The 16,458-nt window shown below is 31.6% G+C and overlaps 1 protein-coding gene across 2 annotated transcripts in view; it reads left to right on the top strand.

The window, feature by feature from the left end:
* Positions 1-1,931: 1,931 nt before the first annotated feature.
* LOC114325672 (serine/threonine-protein phosphatase 6 regulatory ankyrin repeat subunit A) overlaps positions 1,932-16,458 on the top strand; it is a 314,485-nt gene continuing 299,958 nt past the window's right edge. For both annotated transcript variants that reach the window (XM_028273796.2, XM_028273793.2), the window contains exon 1: positions 1,932-2,209. In XM_028273796.2, the coding sequence (XP_028129597.1) occupies positions 2,125-2,209 (85 nt within the window). In that variant the 5' untranslated portion in view covers positions 1,932-2,124. The remainder of the gene's footprint in view (positions 2,210-16,458) is intronic.

Here is a 16,458-nt window from a genome sequence, read left to right as displayed (position 1 = left end):
GAAAATTCAAAATAAATTTTTTTGAGCACTTATACAGTATGTCTGCGTGGCTTCGAACCATATGGGAAATATTTTTATTATCAATTTTACGAAAAAAGTTATTCTTCATGAAATGCTCTGAATGGTCTTAAATCTGAGAAACAAAATAAGCCAGATAAACCATCAGATATCAAAGCTTATCAATTTTATACGAGGTAAGTCAAAAAATGGGAATTTAACTCAAGGATAAAGTACTTTTATATTTAACAATATACGATTTTAATTTTAATATGTAATTACATCCTTGTAAATAAATAATTAATTTTTCCAAATATTTCTCAAATTACCGATAACCAACATCATTTTATTACAATTATAATAACTATTTTATTATAAATTTTTTAATTTTACGAAAAAATTCTTTATAAAATTCTTATCAGATTCTTTATAAAAAGCTCTGCATTATCTCAAAACGAAGATTCAAACGTATCATATTCAATATATCACATTTTACCAACTTTATACGAGGTATGTCGAAAAATATGAATTTCTCTCTAAGAGTTAAGTACCTTTAGAGTTCACAATATTTCTACTGGAATGATATAATTGCATATTTAAACATAGTTTTTAATTGCGAACAACTTTTTATAATAAAATTTTTCAATATTGTAAAATATAAAGGTGGTATAGGTACTATTGAGCGAAATTAATAATTTTTTATGTACCTCGTATAAAATCAATAAAATTTAATATCTGATTATTGCAACTTAAGATTTATACCATGCAGAGCATTTTATGAAGAATAACTTTTTTTTCGTAATATAGATATGTAATAAAAAAGTTTCCCATAGGTTCCAAGCTACGCAAACACACTGTATAAGAAATCAAGAAAGAATTGTTTTAACATTTACTACTTTTAAAGCTGGTTATTAAATGTATTGCAGGTAAGTTGTACAGAAAACAACAAAAGAAGTTGTTTATTTGGAATGGGTCTGTATACCAATAACGATGAGAAATGTAAGTTGTTATGAACAGTGAATGATAACGCTAACACAAAAAAGTTTTTGTTAAATAAGTCGTATTTAGTAATTGTTTAACGCGGAAGCAGTCACGCTCACTTTTATCACGTAAGCAGTCGCGCGTAGAACAAAATCTAACAATACGAATTTAGAGCAAAGTTCAATTTTATAATATTTTTGTTTGCTTGTTATGTTAAAAATATCTATTTCTAACAATTTTAAACCTAATTGGTTCCCACCAAAGCCATAAATTCCACAAAAAAAAAAAATAAAAATGAAATTAAAAAATTAAAAAAAAAAATCCTACGCAATACTACAATCTTCTTCGAGGCACTTGCAAGTGGAAAGTTATGTTGCAACATTTTTCATTAAGTTATCACGGAAAATGATAAAAAGTTGGATTTTTTCTAACGGCGCGACTGCTCCCGGGTTAAAAGGGGCCCCATTTCAAAATCTTGGGGGGGGGGCTCGACGGAGTTTGTTACGCCACTGTAGGCAGTACTGCCTATATAAAAGAAAAAGAAGAAGAGAAGAAGAACCTTTTGTTACTTTTGACCTATATACAGCGTTAATAATTTAAAAACACTAAGTTTTAACAGAAAAATGTGAAGCTGTAAATATTTGGTCGTGTTTTTAGGTAGACATGTTTATTTTATTGAAATTCATACAACAAACGGCTCGCGTGCAGCAACAACGAATCTCCCCGTAGTTTTACATCGTCGGAACTCCCCATAACTTTGCATATGCCCCAAGAAAGTAATCTATAATCAGAGAATTTAGCATACTATACACTAGGTCAATGTGTCTACACGATATTGTTGAACCACGGCAAAATCAACCCCTTGCAGAGATTGCTGGAGGGGGAACACCACCCCTCATTGGCCAAGAAAGGATTTACTCTCTAGTTTTAGTCTATCAGATTTAGCCCAACAGTCGACTTCTTCTGTTCTGAGTGATATCAATTTTTAGCCCGCTGAAACCATGTTATCCGCTGGGGAAATATTGCTCAGGTGTATTTCGCTGTTAGTTCATTTATTGTTCAAAAAAGTGTTGCATAAATTTTAAAAAAATTAATCATGTAAATATTTAGTGCGTTTTAAAACTATGAGAGTGACTGTATAACAGAATGTCACAGTCTGGGGGAAAAAGGGGTGGTGGTAAAGGGCCACCTAAGGATAAAAATGAAGACGGCAAGGAGAAGGATAAACCAGGTAAATTCAAAATATGCACTTTATATTTTTTAAAACCTAAGAATAATTTAGAAAGTATTTCCATCCCTTATATTACAAATATAGAATTTTTGGTATTTCCCTAGTTACCGCCAAAAAATTTGTTCTAAGTACACAATATTCATTTGTTGTAAATATTTGAAAAATAATTTAATTTGTTATTTTATAATTATTATTTATACAGTTACCCGGTGGTACCATAACTTAGGGTGCTGTCGCATCTCAAACTCATAAATAATGAATACTGAAGATATTTGAGATGGTCTTTCTTGCACCAAGATGACAAGTTATCATTTACTACGAATTTAAAAAGTGCAAAAAGACAATTTTTCTTCGATCAGAAATCCCATTTAAGTACAGTGGAACTTCGATAAGTCGGATTAATCGGGACCGCGGCCGATCCGGGATATCGAAAATCCGGGTTAGCCGGAGAATATGGTGAGAATTAATAAAATACATATAAATAATAAACAGATACACATTATAATTGCAAAACCATGAAGTGTATATGCACAGTACATCTAAATTACGTACAGTTGTATACAGTATTGTTTATTTTTTGGTAAAAAAACTCATAGGTCTGGATCCCGCGTATGAAAAAAAAGTTGATTAATAGCAAGCTGAAAATTTGTTAATAGCTTAAGGGTGTCTAGTCGGACAAACTTTGATATAGGGGAATACTCGAACAGGGGCAGTTTTAATTGTGGAACAGGTTAAAAATTTGGAACGGTCAGACCACGAAAACGGCACATGTATTTTGTCCGACAGAACAGACTTAAAAACTCCGAACAGAGATTAAACTCTCATGCAAAAATCAGACTGCTATTTATCACCAAATGGGTGTTTTAATAATTGGAACATGTAGAATATGTCAAATGACAGGAATTATGACAGGTGATAAATAGCAGTCTGATTTTTGCATGAGAATCTCTGTTCGGAGTGTTTAAGTCTATTCTGTCGGACAAAATAAATGTGCCGTTTTCGTGGTCTGACCGTTCCAAATTTTTAACCTGTTCCACAATTAAAACTGCCTATGTTCCAGTGTTCCCATATATCAAAGTTTATCCGACTAGACACCCTTAAGCTATTAACAAATTTTCAGCTTGCTATTAATCAACTTTTTTTTCATACGCGGGATCCAGACCTATCAGCCAAAGTGAAAAATGTTTGTTTTGTCTGATGAAAATCGGTCCGGGTTAGCCGGACCTTCGGGTAATTGTAGGCCGACTTATCGGGGTTTCACTGTACTACTATATTATCTGTACCTAAAAATAGTACACAAATATACAGGAAAAATCGAAAAATGAACATATACATGGTGACATTCCGAAAATAAACAGTTGTCTATGACAACATGATAAACAAATAATAGATTTTGGATCGTAAATAATATGATTACTGGGTGTTTTTAATATGGGAGTGATTAATATATTTTGTATACAAATGCGTAATGCAAAATCTACTTGATTGATTTTAATTATCGACCGTACGTACTACAAGTATTTAAAAACAGAGTCATCATCGTGTGTCTAATAATTCTCGAGTCTATTTCAAAATCAAATTATATCATTCATCAAAATAAAATTATAATTTTATTATTGTTCTTCAGCTTGTTTGCAATCACTCCTGGACAAAAAGCTCCTCATAAGTTCACCACACTTCTCTGTTTTGTGCTATATGTATTTGGTGACAGTTTCTCCCACTTTTGATTTGATGTCGTCTAGACACCGTTTTATGGTCTTCCTCTCCTACGAGTGTGTATGCGTGGTCTCCAATATATGTTCCTCGTCCACCTTTCATTGTCTTGTCATGCCACGTTTCCCGTCCAGTTCCATTTCATTTACGCAATTTTTCCAATTACATCTTTCACCTTCGTCCTTCTTCTCGCTTCCTTATTTCGTATTGTTCTCTTAGAGAAATTCTTAAGACAGCTCGTTCGATAGTCATCTGTATTGTTTTTAATCTATGGGCTGATAACTCTTTAACTATAGACGAAGCAACGAAGCATTAAACCTAGGAATTTTGTGCAGTAACATGAATCGTCATGCAACTTTTTGCATTCGATTAGAGAGAGTGTCAGGCAACTTTGTGAACTAAATTCATCTAGGGCAAACATTTTTGTGCATAAGAAAATGCATTAAAAGTGCATCTCAAAGAGGTGAAAATGAGAAATCTAGAACTCGGGCAATATTGATGGAAATGAGTTGAATTTTTATAATCGGGGGTTTTCTGGATCGCTGAGTACGAATTTCATATCGGAGATGGTCTCCAAGGTACCTGGTGCCCACGGTGGAATTCGTCGCCTAGAGTTTTACGTTATAATCATTAAAAATCAGTCAATATCCATTACTCGTGGGTTTTTGGGGTCGCCGGCCACTAATTTAGTGTTGGCGATGGTCTCCAAGATACCTGGTGCCTAGGGTGGAACTCGTCGCATGGAGTTTTATATTATTATCATTCAAAATTAGTCAATAACCATTACTCTGAGGATTTTGGGGGTCGCTGAACAATAATTTCATGTGTTCGATGGTCTCCAAGGTACCTGGTGCTCAAAGTGGAACTCGTCGTCTAGAGTTTTATGTTATAATTATTACAAATCATTTAAAAACCATTACTTGGGGAGTTTTGGGGGTCGTTGAACATGAATTTCATGACGGTGATGGTCTCCAAGGTACCTGGTGCCCAGGGTGGAACTCGTCGCCTGGAGTTTTATGGTATAATCATACAAAATCAGTCAATAACCATTACTATGAAGGTTTTAGGGGTCGTTGGGCATCAATTTCATGTTGGCGATGGTCTTCAAGGTAGGTATAAAATAATCTAAAAAATACGTGTTAAATTAAATGTTAGTTCACGTATTCATAATCAATTTATTTGTATAATAAAATGAAAAAATTAATAAAAAGTAAAATAAAATAAAAAAATATATTTACTTACCTGAAGTTACACAAATTTCTCTCTTCCGCAATTTCGAAAACCAAAATTATAAAACAGCGCAGCTATAGACTGTAGATAATGAAAGTTCCTTTAATACCAATCTTAAACAGCTTGATATTATAATATTATTATTTATTCTGTAATTAACAAAACTAATAAGTATAAAATATATGACTTTTTCAAAACATCAACATTAAAAACTTACTTTGCTATAAATACGGTATCACTTTTTAGATGTTTTTTTATAATTAATTAAAAATTTTTAAAAGAACAGAACTACATAAAAGTGTAGCTTGGAGGTATTCACATATTGTCCTTTTCATGATCATTTTTCAGTGCGTAACAAATGATAGGAAAAAGGGTAAGTCCGTGATAATACACATTTATGACATTTATTCTAACATGACATTTTCGTTAAATCTGACAGTTGTCACATTTTATTTTCAATTTGGAATAAAAACAAATCAAATGTGTTTCTTGCATTTATAAAATGGTATTTTCTTTGATTTGTATAGTCTTATAAATTATACAGATTATATTTGTAATATTATGATCTAATTAAAAAAAAAATATTTTTTTATTATGGCGCCATCTATCGACAACTAGAATAACTAGAAGAAATGTTATAAAAATGTCACCGACGAAATGTAATATAGCGGAGTGCAATTAGAACGAGAAGATACAATGTTTCGGAAAAAATCAAACAAGGTTATATTTTTCTAAAACTTTTTTTGTTAGTTTATAAATATGTTAAAGTAAAAAGTTCTACTCACAAATTTCGCCGCTAATTGTTTATTAATTGTTTAAACAATAACAATTGTTTTGTATAAATAATGTTAAGAATATGGGTGAATTCAACATTTTATTTTGATAAAAAATGTTTTTATTGTAGTTTTGATTATGCTGAACCCAAATCTGACATTACAATTTGAAAATTCAAAATGGCGGATTCAAAATGGCGGATTTTTTCCTAAAATTCCTTAAAAAGCAGTTGTAAAATCCGATTTTTTTTATAAAACGTGTTTGTTTACATATATGTGGATATTTTTGAGAGGTTGCTGAACCTGAATCAAATTTTGATAATTTAAATTATAAAATGGCAGGTCCAAAATGGCGAATAACTTAAAAAATAGTTGTAAAATCATAATTTCTTTACAAAATGTATTTATTTCTACATATATTTATTTTTGAGAGCTTTGATAAACCTAACTTAAATGTTAACAGTATAAACTATAAAATGGCGGATCCAAAATGCGGATTTTCTAAAAAGAACATAAAAAAGAACATTTTTCTAAAACATTTATTGTCTTTATTTTTAACAGGTTGTTGAATCTGAATTAAAGATTAAAAATTTAAATTTCCAAATGGCGGATCCAAAATGGCGGATATTTAAATGAAAAACAAGTAGAATCCAATCAAACAAATATGGAATTTCATTCTTAAAAAAAAGATAAACAAATTATTTTCACAAAAATATTAAAAATTAAAATGTAGTAGAAAGAAAGAACCAATTATTCAAAATCTATCTCTTCAATATTCAACAAATTGTTGCAATGGGGTTGCAATAAATAAAAAGTTATTCTTAGTAAAAAGCTCTGCATATTCTAAAACTTTAAATGCAATCATAAAATATCAATTTTTATCAATTTTGTACAAGATATGTCAATAAATAAAAATTTCAGTTAGGAGTAAAATACCTATATTTTTCATAATACTGAAAATTGTTATTATGGAAAGTTGTTCAGAATTAAAAACGATGTGTCAATATGCAATTACACTTTTATGCAATTTTTTTACATAATAGCTCGTATAATATTGATAAAATATAATATTTTTTATTTGCATATTAAGTGTTAGACCATGCACAGCTATTTATGTATGGTATAATTAATTTGAAACAATATTAAAAAAAACAAATTTTCGATTAGAAGGATATAATTACATATTGGAACATAGTTTTTAATTCCAAACAACTTTTCTTTATAAAAATTTTCGATATTGTGAAATATAAAGGTACTTTACTCTTGAGTGAAATTCATATTTTTTGACATACCTCGTACAAAATTAACAAAATTTGATATTTGATGGTTGCATCTTATGTTATATACGATGCAGAGTATTTTATGAAGAATAACTTTTTTTCGTAAAACTGATATTAAAAAAGTTATCAATAGGTTCCAAGTTACGCAGACATACTGTATAAGAGCTAAAAAAAATTCTTTTTGTTGAACATTTATTATTTTTAAAGCTTATTATTAAATTAATTTTAGGTAAGTTTTACAGAAAAAGGTTTTGATCACTCTGTATATACATTTTTTCAGCTGGTAATTTTCGGTTTTTGTATTACATTTTTATTATCTTTATTAGTTTTCTCAAAAAGAAATTGTTTATTTCATTTTTAATCTAAAATAATTCAGTGTTTTTTAAAGTTTACATCCTGGGCTTTAAAAAAATAATAAAAAAATTGTATTAGATTTATTAAAACTTGAGTAATACCGTCTTAAAGTGGTCGGAATTCTGTAGAACTACGAAGTTTTCAAAAATTACATTTTTTGAGACAGCGTATTATTTGAATTAAATTTTTGAGATTTTTTTTGAATGAAACATCGTTTAGTAAGATGATTGAGAGGTAAGTTGTGCAAATTTGAGAGCTTTGTAAGTAAAATTCTATTAGTTACACATTTTTAAATCATCTTTAAACAAAATTCATGTAAGTCTCATTTTCCGCCCACACCGTACCTATGTCCATATATTTTATTTCTTTTTATTACAACCATAAGATAGCTTCTTTTATCTTCTTTTATGTCCAATTTGTAAAATTTCTTTTGATCCATTAGTTAAAGAATTACATTAAAAAAACTCAACCGTGCACTTCTTCCAACGCTAGTTTACATTGCGCCAATGTGTGTGCGAAGGGTGACTTTAGCGTTATAAATAAAAAATTACAGAAGCTAGAGATTTAATTTTAGAAAAATCTTTATATAAGGTTTTTTTGTAAAATTTTCTGAATTTTTCAATGGTCAGGTCAGTTTTTTTCTAAAAATTATATTTTCGGAGTTATTTAAAAAAACATCTAACTTCGCTGTTCATTTGTTTAATAAAAAATGAAGCACCCACTTCTCAAGTAGAACTTTTTGATATGTTGTTTATTAAACATTTCTTAATGAAATTACAAAAAGTTTTATCTTGTTTGATTTTTTCCGAAGTGAAAATCTAAATGCACTCCCCTAATAACCGACGTGCCTTTTTTTCTGTCACATACAATTTAATGCGTTAGAAAGAAATCGAAAAATTGTGACGCACTGAAAGATGATCATGAGAAATACACTATATACTATGCTTTGTTTTTAAACCAGGAGCAGTAAAATAAAAAGACAGATTCACACCCAAGAAAGTCAATAGAAAAATCACCATATTCATCTTCTTTTTTGGTTGATCATATCGGCCTTCGACGGTAATCCATTAACATTATATTATACTAATACGTCGCTAAAGAGTTCTAAAAACCACTGTTTTTATTTATATAAAAGCAGATTAGAAATCTAAGAATTAAATTAATACCGCAGAAAACACAAAAAATCGCTGATATAACTTAATTATCCTTGAAATGCCAATTATGTCAAAATTTCATAAATGTTATTAGTGTCAAAATTTAACCACAACTGCTTTAAAAGCAACAAAATTTTAAAATAATTTTTAAATAGGTAATTTTTTAGGATACAATATAAAAGTGTTTTAAGAAAAATTATTAATGAAAAATATATTTAGCGACCCCCAAAACACCGAAGTAATGGATATTGACTGATTTTGAATGAACATAACATAAAACTGCAGGCGACGAGTTTCACCCTGAGCACCAGGTAACTTAGAGACCATCGCCGACATGAAATTCGTACTAAGCGACCCCCAAAACCCCCAGATTAATGGTTTTTCACTGATTTTGAATAATTATGACATAAAACTCCAGGCGACGAGTTGCACCCTGAGAACCAGGTACCTTGGAGACCACCACCAACATTAAATTGTGTTTAGCGACTCCAAAAACCCCCCGAGTAATGGTTATTGACTGATTTTGAATGGTTATAACATAAAACGCTAGGAAACGAGTTCCAACCCTTGGCACCAGATACCTTGGGCACCATCGCCGACATGAAATTCGTACTCAGGGACCCTCAAAACCACTAGGGTAATAGTTTTTGACTAATTTTGAATAATTATAACTAAAAGCTCCTGGCGACGAGTTCCACTTTAGGCACCAGGTATCTTGGAGACCACCGACGACATTAAATTCGTGGTCAGCGATCCCAAAAACCCGTGTAATGAATATTGACTAATTTTTAATTATTATAACATAAAACTCCAGGCGACGAGTTCCCCACTGGGCCCCAGGTACCTTGGATGCCATCGCCAACATTAAATTCGTGGCCGGCGACCCCAAAAAACCCCCCGACTAATGGATATTGACTGATTTTTAATGATTATAACATAAAACTCTAGGCGACGAGTTCCACGGGCACCAGGTACCTTGGAGACCATCGCCGATATGAAATTCGTGCTCAGCGATCCCCAAAACCCCGAGTATAAAAATTCAACTCATTTCCGTCAATATTTCCCAAGTTCTAAATTTTTCATTTTCACCTCTTCGACATGCACCTTTAATAGTATATTGTGCAACAAGTGCAGAAAGGTACTAATTTCTCACGAGTTTGAAAAGTTGCGGTACGAGCGCAAGCGAGTGAGAAATTACCTTTCTGCACGTGTTTCACACTATACTTTTTCTACAAGCACAGTTTTTCCTAAAAATAAAAATAACAATTTCCAAACCACGATTAATTATAATAGGTACCTATGTGATAAATTTTAAACTGTATTTAATTAATACCTACTAATCAATTTAAATTCCTTATACCTAAATAAATTGCACAGAAATCAGTTAAAAAATTAATGCACTGCCTTAATTTGTTTAAATTTAAACAATTATTACACATTATTGACATTATATTATTTATGCAGTCACGGATTTACACAAAACCTACTTCATTCGACGTCTCTTGCACAGGTTGCTAAATCCTTATTGGTTATTTGATAATTATAAAATGTTTAATAAGAATAAAATTGTAAAATAAAACAGTTGTAACATCCATAATTTAGTTTCTATGCTATAGTTAAATATTATAATTGTCTTATAGGTTATATATTTGTCTAAAGTTTAACCACGGATGTAAACAGAATATAACGTTACTCAGAATGCGGTAGTCCACGGATGTAAACAGAATATAACGTTACTCAGAATGAGGTAGTCAACTGTGCAGAAAAGAACTTTGCGGCACAGAAACGTCACTTTGCGGCACAGAAACGTCACTTTTCTGCACACTAATGTCAAATATCTTATACTGTGAGAAAATATCAAGTTTGCTAACATAAAACCGTGCAGAAAAGTGCACTTTGAATAGTGGTTGTAGAAAAATAGTATATTGTGCAACAAGTGCAGAAAGATACTAATTTCTCACGAGTTTGAAAAGTTGCGGTACGAGCGCAAGCGAGTGCCGCAATTCAAACGAGTGAGAAATTATCTTTCTGCACGTGTTTCACACTATACTTTTTCTACAAGCATAGTTTTTCCTAAAAATAAAAATCACAATTTCCAAACGACGATTAATTATAATAGATACCTATGTGATAAATTTTAAACTGTATTTAATTAATACCTACTAATCAATTTAAATTCCTTATACCTAAATAAATTGCACAGAAATCAGTTAAAAAATTAATGCACTGCCTTAATTTGTTTAAATTTAAACAATTATTACACATTATTGACGTTATATTTATGCAGTCACGGATTTACACAAAACCTACTTCATTCGACGTCTCTTGCACAGGTTGCTAAATCCTTATTGGTTATTTGATAATTATAAAATGTTTAATAAGAATAAAATTGTAAAATAAAACAGTTGTAACATCCATAATTTAGTTTCTATGCTATAGTTAAATATAATAATTGTCTTATAGGTTATATATTTGTCTAAAGTTTAACCACGGATGTAAACAGAATATAACGTTACTCAGAATGAGGTAGTCAACTGTGCAGAAAAGAACTTTGCGGCACAGAAACGTCACTTTGCGGCACAGAAACGTCACTTTTCTGCACACTAATGTCAAATATCTTATACTGTGAGAAAGTATCAACTTTGCTAACATAAAACCGTGCAGAAAAGTGCACTTTGAATAGTGGTTGTAGAAAAATGTATTTTCTTATGCACAAAAATTTTTGCCCTAGATTAATTTAGTTCACAAAGTTGTCTGACATTCTCTCTAATCGAATGCAAAAAGTTCCATGACGATTCATCTTACTGCACAAAATTCCTAAGTTCTGGGCTTTTTAGTGCTTCGTTGCTTCGTCTAGTATCCCAGTCTTCAGAGCATAGGTCATAAGTGGTAGAATACAACTGTCGAATATCCCTTTCTTTAGATTTATTGGTATTTTTGTTTTCCAATACAACTCTGAGTCTTCCTACTGCTGCCAAGTCGTTCGCATTTTTCTAGTTATTTCCAATTTATTATCTTTGCCTAGTTTGATCGTGTGACTCTTCGACACTTTCGATCTCACTTCTAGCTAAGTCTATTGTGATTTGTTATAACTTTTGTTTGTTTTATTTAAATTTATTTTTAAACCGATTTTTGCAGATTATTGTTAAAGTTCCTTTAGCATATAGTTCCTTTGTATGTCGCTTATTAGTACTATGTCATTGGCAAATCTTGGATGACTTAAAATCTGCCATGTTAGAACTTTTGCTACGTTTATTTGCATGGTCTAGTCTAGTCGCAACATAGGGGGTCCCGTAGGAAATTCTAGCTCGCCGTGATTTGATAGTGGTATTATAGGTTTTTTGGGTCGCTGAATCCAATGGAAGTGGTCTCGAAGCCCAGATATGGTGCGTTTAATTGTTATTAACAAATTATGGTAAAATTAGATATTTTTCAGGTATTAGAAGCCCTGTAAAGAAATTGATAGTGTTAAGGTCTTCTCTGGTGTATTTTTGGTCGCTGAATCGAATGCAACTAGTCGCGGTTACTCAAAATATGTTCTTATTTTGTTAATAACAAAATAATTGTTTATTCGCCGAAAAGCTCGAAATAATGCGTTATCTACAGCAAGTTTGTAGTCTTTTTCATAGTATTTTTTATACGCTAAATCGATTGCCACTAGTCGTGATAGCTTAAACCACGTTCCGAGTTTGTTATTAATAAATTATTGCAAAAATAACGGTTTATAGTACGTTTACACACGGTTTTTGATCTAAATTTTAAAAAACCACTTGGATTGACATGAAATTTGGCATACATGTAGATGTCAAACAAAACCAGTGATATTGTGCCGATGTGTGCTTTTACTCTGGGGGTGAATTTCACCCCTCTTATGGGGTGATTATTTGCGAGTGAATATGTTAATTTTTCAACAAAAAAAAAACACGTTTTTGGTGGTTTTGTAAGCATTTTCGAACTGATAAAGCCTACAGATCATATAAATACAACATAAGCAAAGCGACTTGTGAAACAGTAACGATTAATTTCATTTAAGATGCTAATTAGCGGGTGATTTTCCCGTTTTTTTACCAAGAAAAAAGGGACAAACTTTATTTTGAGCGTAACTTGCTTATTTTTGATACTAGATACTTTTTCAAAAAATAAGAATAAAGTTTTTTAAAGCTTTAAAAAAGTTGTAATGAGTTTTCCTCAAAAAGTGCTTTATTTTTTGGCTATTTTGTGTTGAAATAATTGATTTGGAATTTGACGAATATGAACCTGTGTTTCATTAGCTACAACTCCGCTTCTACTGGGTTTACGGACCTCACACAGACACCATTTTTTTCACTTTTTTATAGTCTTTTGCTAAGATATTTTTTTTTTTTTTGAAAAATACTTACGTTTTCAGTTATTTACAAATAATTCGAAAAGTATTGACTTAGTGAAAAAACTGTATAGAGCAAACGTTGCTTAGAATTCATCAGTTTATCCACTTCCGAACTTATTTTAAAGGTTTCTTTTTTCACCTTCGAAAAGGGGTGAAACTCACCCCAAGGTAAAATCACCCATCGGCACAATATCACTTGTTTTATTTGACATGTTAGCTACGTGTATGCCAAATTTCATGTCAATCCAAGTGGTTTTTTAAAATTTAGAGCAAAAACCGTGAGTAAACGTACTATAATACCGTTTCTTTTTGAAATAATTTATTAATAACAAATTTGGAACGTGGTTTAAGCTATGACGGCTAGTTGCAATCGATTTAGCTGATAAAAATACAGTGAAAAAACTACACACTTGCTGTAGATAGCGCATTATTTCGAGCTTTTCGGCGAATAAACAATTATTTTGTTACTAAGAAAATAAATATATATTTTGAGTAATCGCGACTAGTCGTATTCGATTAAGCGACCAAAAATACACCAGAGAAGATCTTAACACTATCAATTTATTTACAGGGCTTCTAATAATTCCTGAAAAATATCTAATTTTACCATAATTTGTTAATAACAATTAAACGCACCATATTTGGACTTCCATACCACTTACATTGGATTCCGCGACCCAAAAAACCTATAATACCACCATCAAATCACGGCGAACTAGAACTTTCCACGGGACCCCCTATGTTGCGACTAGACTAGTCGTATATATGTATGTATTTTATGAGTTTTCTATATCTGGAATCAATCCTTGCGTTATTCTTCTTCTTGATGTGGCTATCCGTGACGAATGCTGGTGATCATCATTGCAATCTTTATCTTATCTGCAGCAGCGCAGAAAAGTTGCCCATAATATGATGTGTTCAACCAGGTTCTGAGGCTCTTTAAACAGGATGTTTTTCTTCCCGGACCTTGCTTTCCAAATATTTTTCCTTGCAAGATTGCTTGCAGAAGGGCATATCTGGACTCATTTCGCATAGTATGTCCGTACGTAAATATTGTATCTTTAGAGATTTGATGGTTGTTAATACCTCTCGGTTCTTCTTTATTCTTCTAAGCGTCTTATAATTTGTACCTCGGCTAGTCCACTGAATTACGTTTTAATACGGTCTAGAATTCTTTGTCTAGTTATACTCTTGAACCAAAATAGCTCAGGCGTATTACCCAAACAATGGTTAACGTCGATCTTTGTTTGTCTCCCCAAAAACAAAAACGCACGCACGCATATATTATATTATATTCGGTTATGAACGACTTTCAGTAGCAACGTCAGCATATGGAACATCAAGCTGATGGTGCGGTAATCAGCGCATTCTCGTGCGTTTTTCTTTTTGGGGAGACAAACAAAGATCGACGTTAACCATTGTTCATGTTACCCATTGTTCATTGTTAACCATTGTATCATAAACTGGACATAGATATTAATGATACACAATTTGGGTTTCGCAAAGGCCTAGGAAATCGTGAAGCTCTTTTCTCACTTAATATCCTAATACAAAGGTGCCTAGACATTAATCAAGATATATATGTCTGTTTTATTGATTATAATAACGCTTTCGTTAAAAGGAATAAAGAGACCAACGCTCATATGGTATTCATTGATCTTGAGAAAGCATATGATAGAGTTCCTCGAGAGATTCTGTGGTGGGCACTCGATAGGAAAGGAGTCCCTGGCGAATATGTAAAGATTGTGAGAGATATGTATGAGGGAGTAACGACTAGTGTTAGAACAGGTGTGGGAGAGATTGATAAATTTCAGGTGAAAGTAGGATTGCACCAAGGCTCGGTGCTTAGTCCTTATTTATTCTCATAGGGTAGTATACCCTATATATATATATATATATATATATATATATATATATATATATATATATATATATATATATATATATTGCTGTGATCTTGATTATTGATATGAGATAATATTTTTATATGTCATTTAATTTAATCAATGCATTAATAATAATCTAATTAATTTACCAGATCACATATCAATATGTTTTCAATCTCAGGGCTTTTTATAAAATTAATTACTTACATACGTGGCTTCTAAGTATTTCTTAATGGTTCCTAATCGGGATAGGAAAGAAAAGAGTAAAATAATAACACATATGGGTTACAATTGTAATCAAAATATTGTTTATTTTATTTAAATGGCAATCACTGCTTAATATTTGCTATATCTTATTTTTCTTAAACATAACATTTACACATGGGAATCTTATTTTCTTTTGATTTCCAATTGAAAGTTTTTATTAACATTTAACTATTATGATTTATTAGCAACAATTCTATTTAAGTTTGATGAAGCTTTTCTGATATTATTGATTATGTTTCTTCAATTTTAAATGTGGTATTTACTACGAAAAACCCATACATTCATGTCCAAACAAATGAGACTGACCTTTTTCTGGTGCACTGAGAATGTCTTCACACAAGACCCGTTTCCTGCTATCCTTGGCTGCAATCCAAACCTCGTCCTGGCTTCCAGTAATGTTCTCCTCTGAAACTAGCTCGTATAGCTCTCGTTTCCTGCTTCTGTCGTGATGCTGTGTTCTACCTTTTTCGAAACTGCAATCAGCTACCGGGAACTCTTGGCTCAAGGAGGTTCTTTTACTCTCAACCTGGCCTACCTCTCGTTCTACGATAGATACTCCACACTCACGGAACTACACAGGCTTTCTCACTCTCCGTACACTACCGTCTACTACTCGACTTCACTTCTCGACAGCTCAAAACATTCTGATCTCTATTTGTCATTCATTCCCCTACTTTCTAAATATCCCTTCCAGATGCATAAATCAAACTTCCACCACCAACTCTCATTCGCAGTATTCCTCAAAACCAATTTTTAAACTTTCTAAATATGCTTAATGGATTTCCAAGAAAATAGTTAATTCCCATTCTAAAATTACTTTCTACTATATACAATTTTAATGACCTATTCTCTATTTCCACTTAGTCGTATTTAGCATCGGCTAATGACCGATCCTTCCGCGAACAAACGATAATGACCTATTAACGATTTCACTTGAGTCTTATTTAATCACTTCTTAAAATTAAATATAACAATTTGTTGTATACAGGTTGTTCTAAATTTATATGCCCGTGGTTGAGAAAATTGAAAATATTTTATATTAAATTGAATTTTGTCTATAATTATCAAATTTTAATTTTCATATCAAATAGAAATATAACAAATCCCCGCCTTGTATTCGATAAAATTTATCTGCATTTTTAAATAAATTTTCTCGAGGCAAAACCAACTCCCTGTATATTTCCTTACTTTAATCTACGTCTTATACCCCTTCTTCTTGTATTACT

Source organism: Diabrotica virgifera, chromosome 4 (assembly GCF_917563875.1).
Source record: "Diabrotica virgifera virgifera chromosome 4, PGI_DIABVI_V3a".
NCBI lineage: Eukaryota > Metazoa > Arthropoda > Insecta > Coleoptera > Chrysomelidae > Diabrotica > Diabrotica virgifera.
The sequence above is the reverse complement of the archived record's forward strand: the minus strand, read 5'-3'. Positions and strand labels throughout refer to the sequence as shown.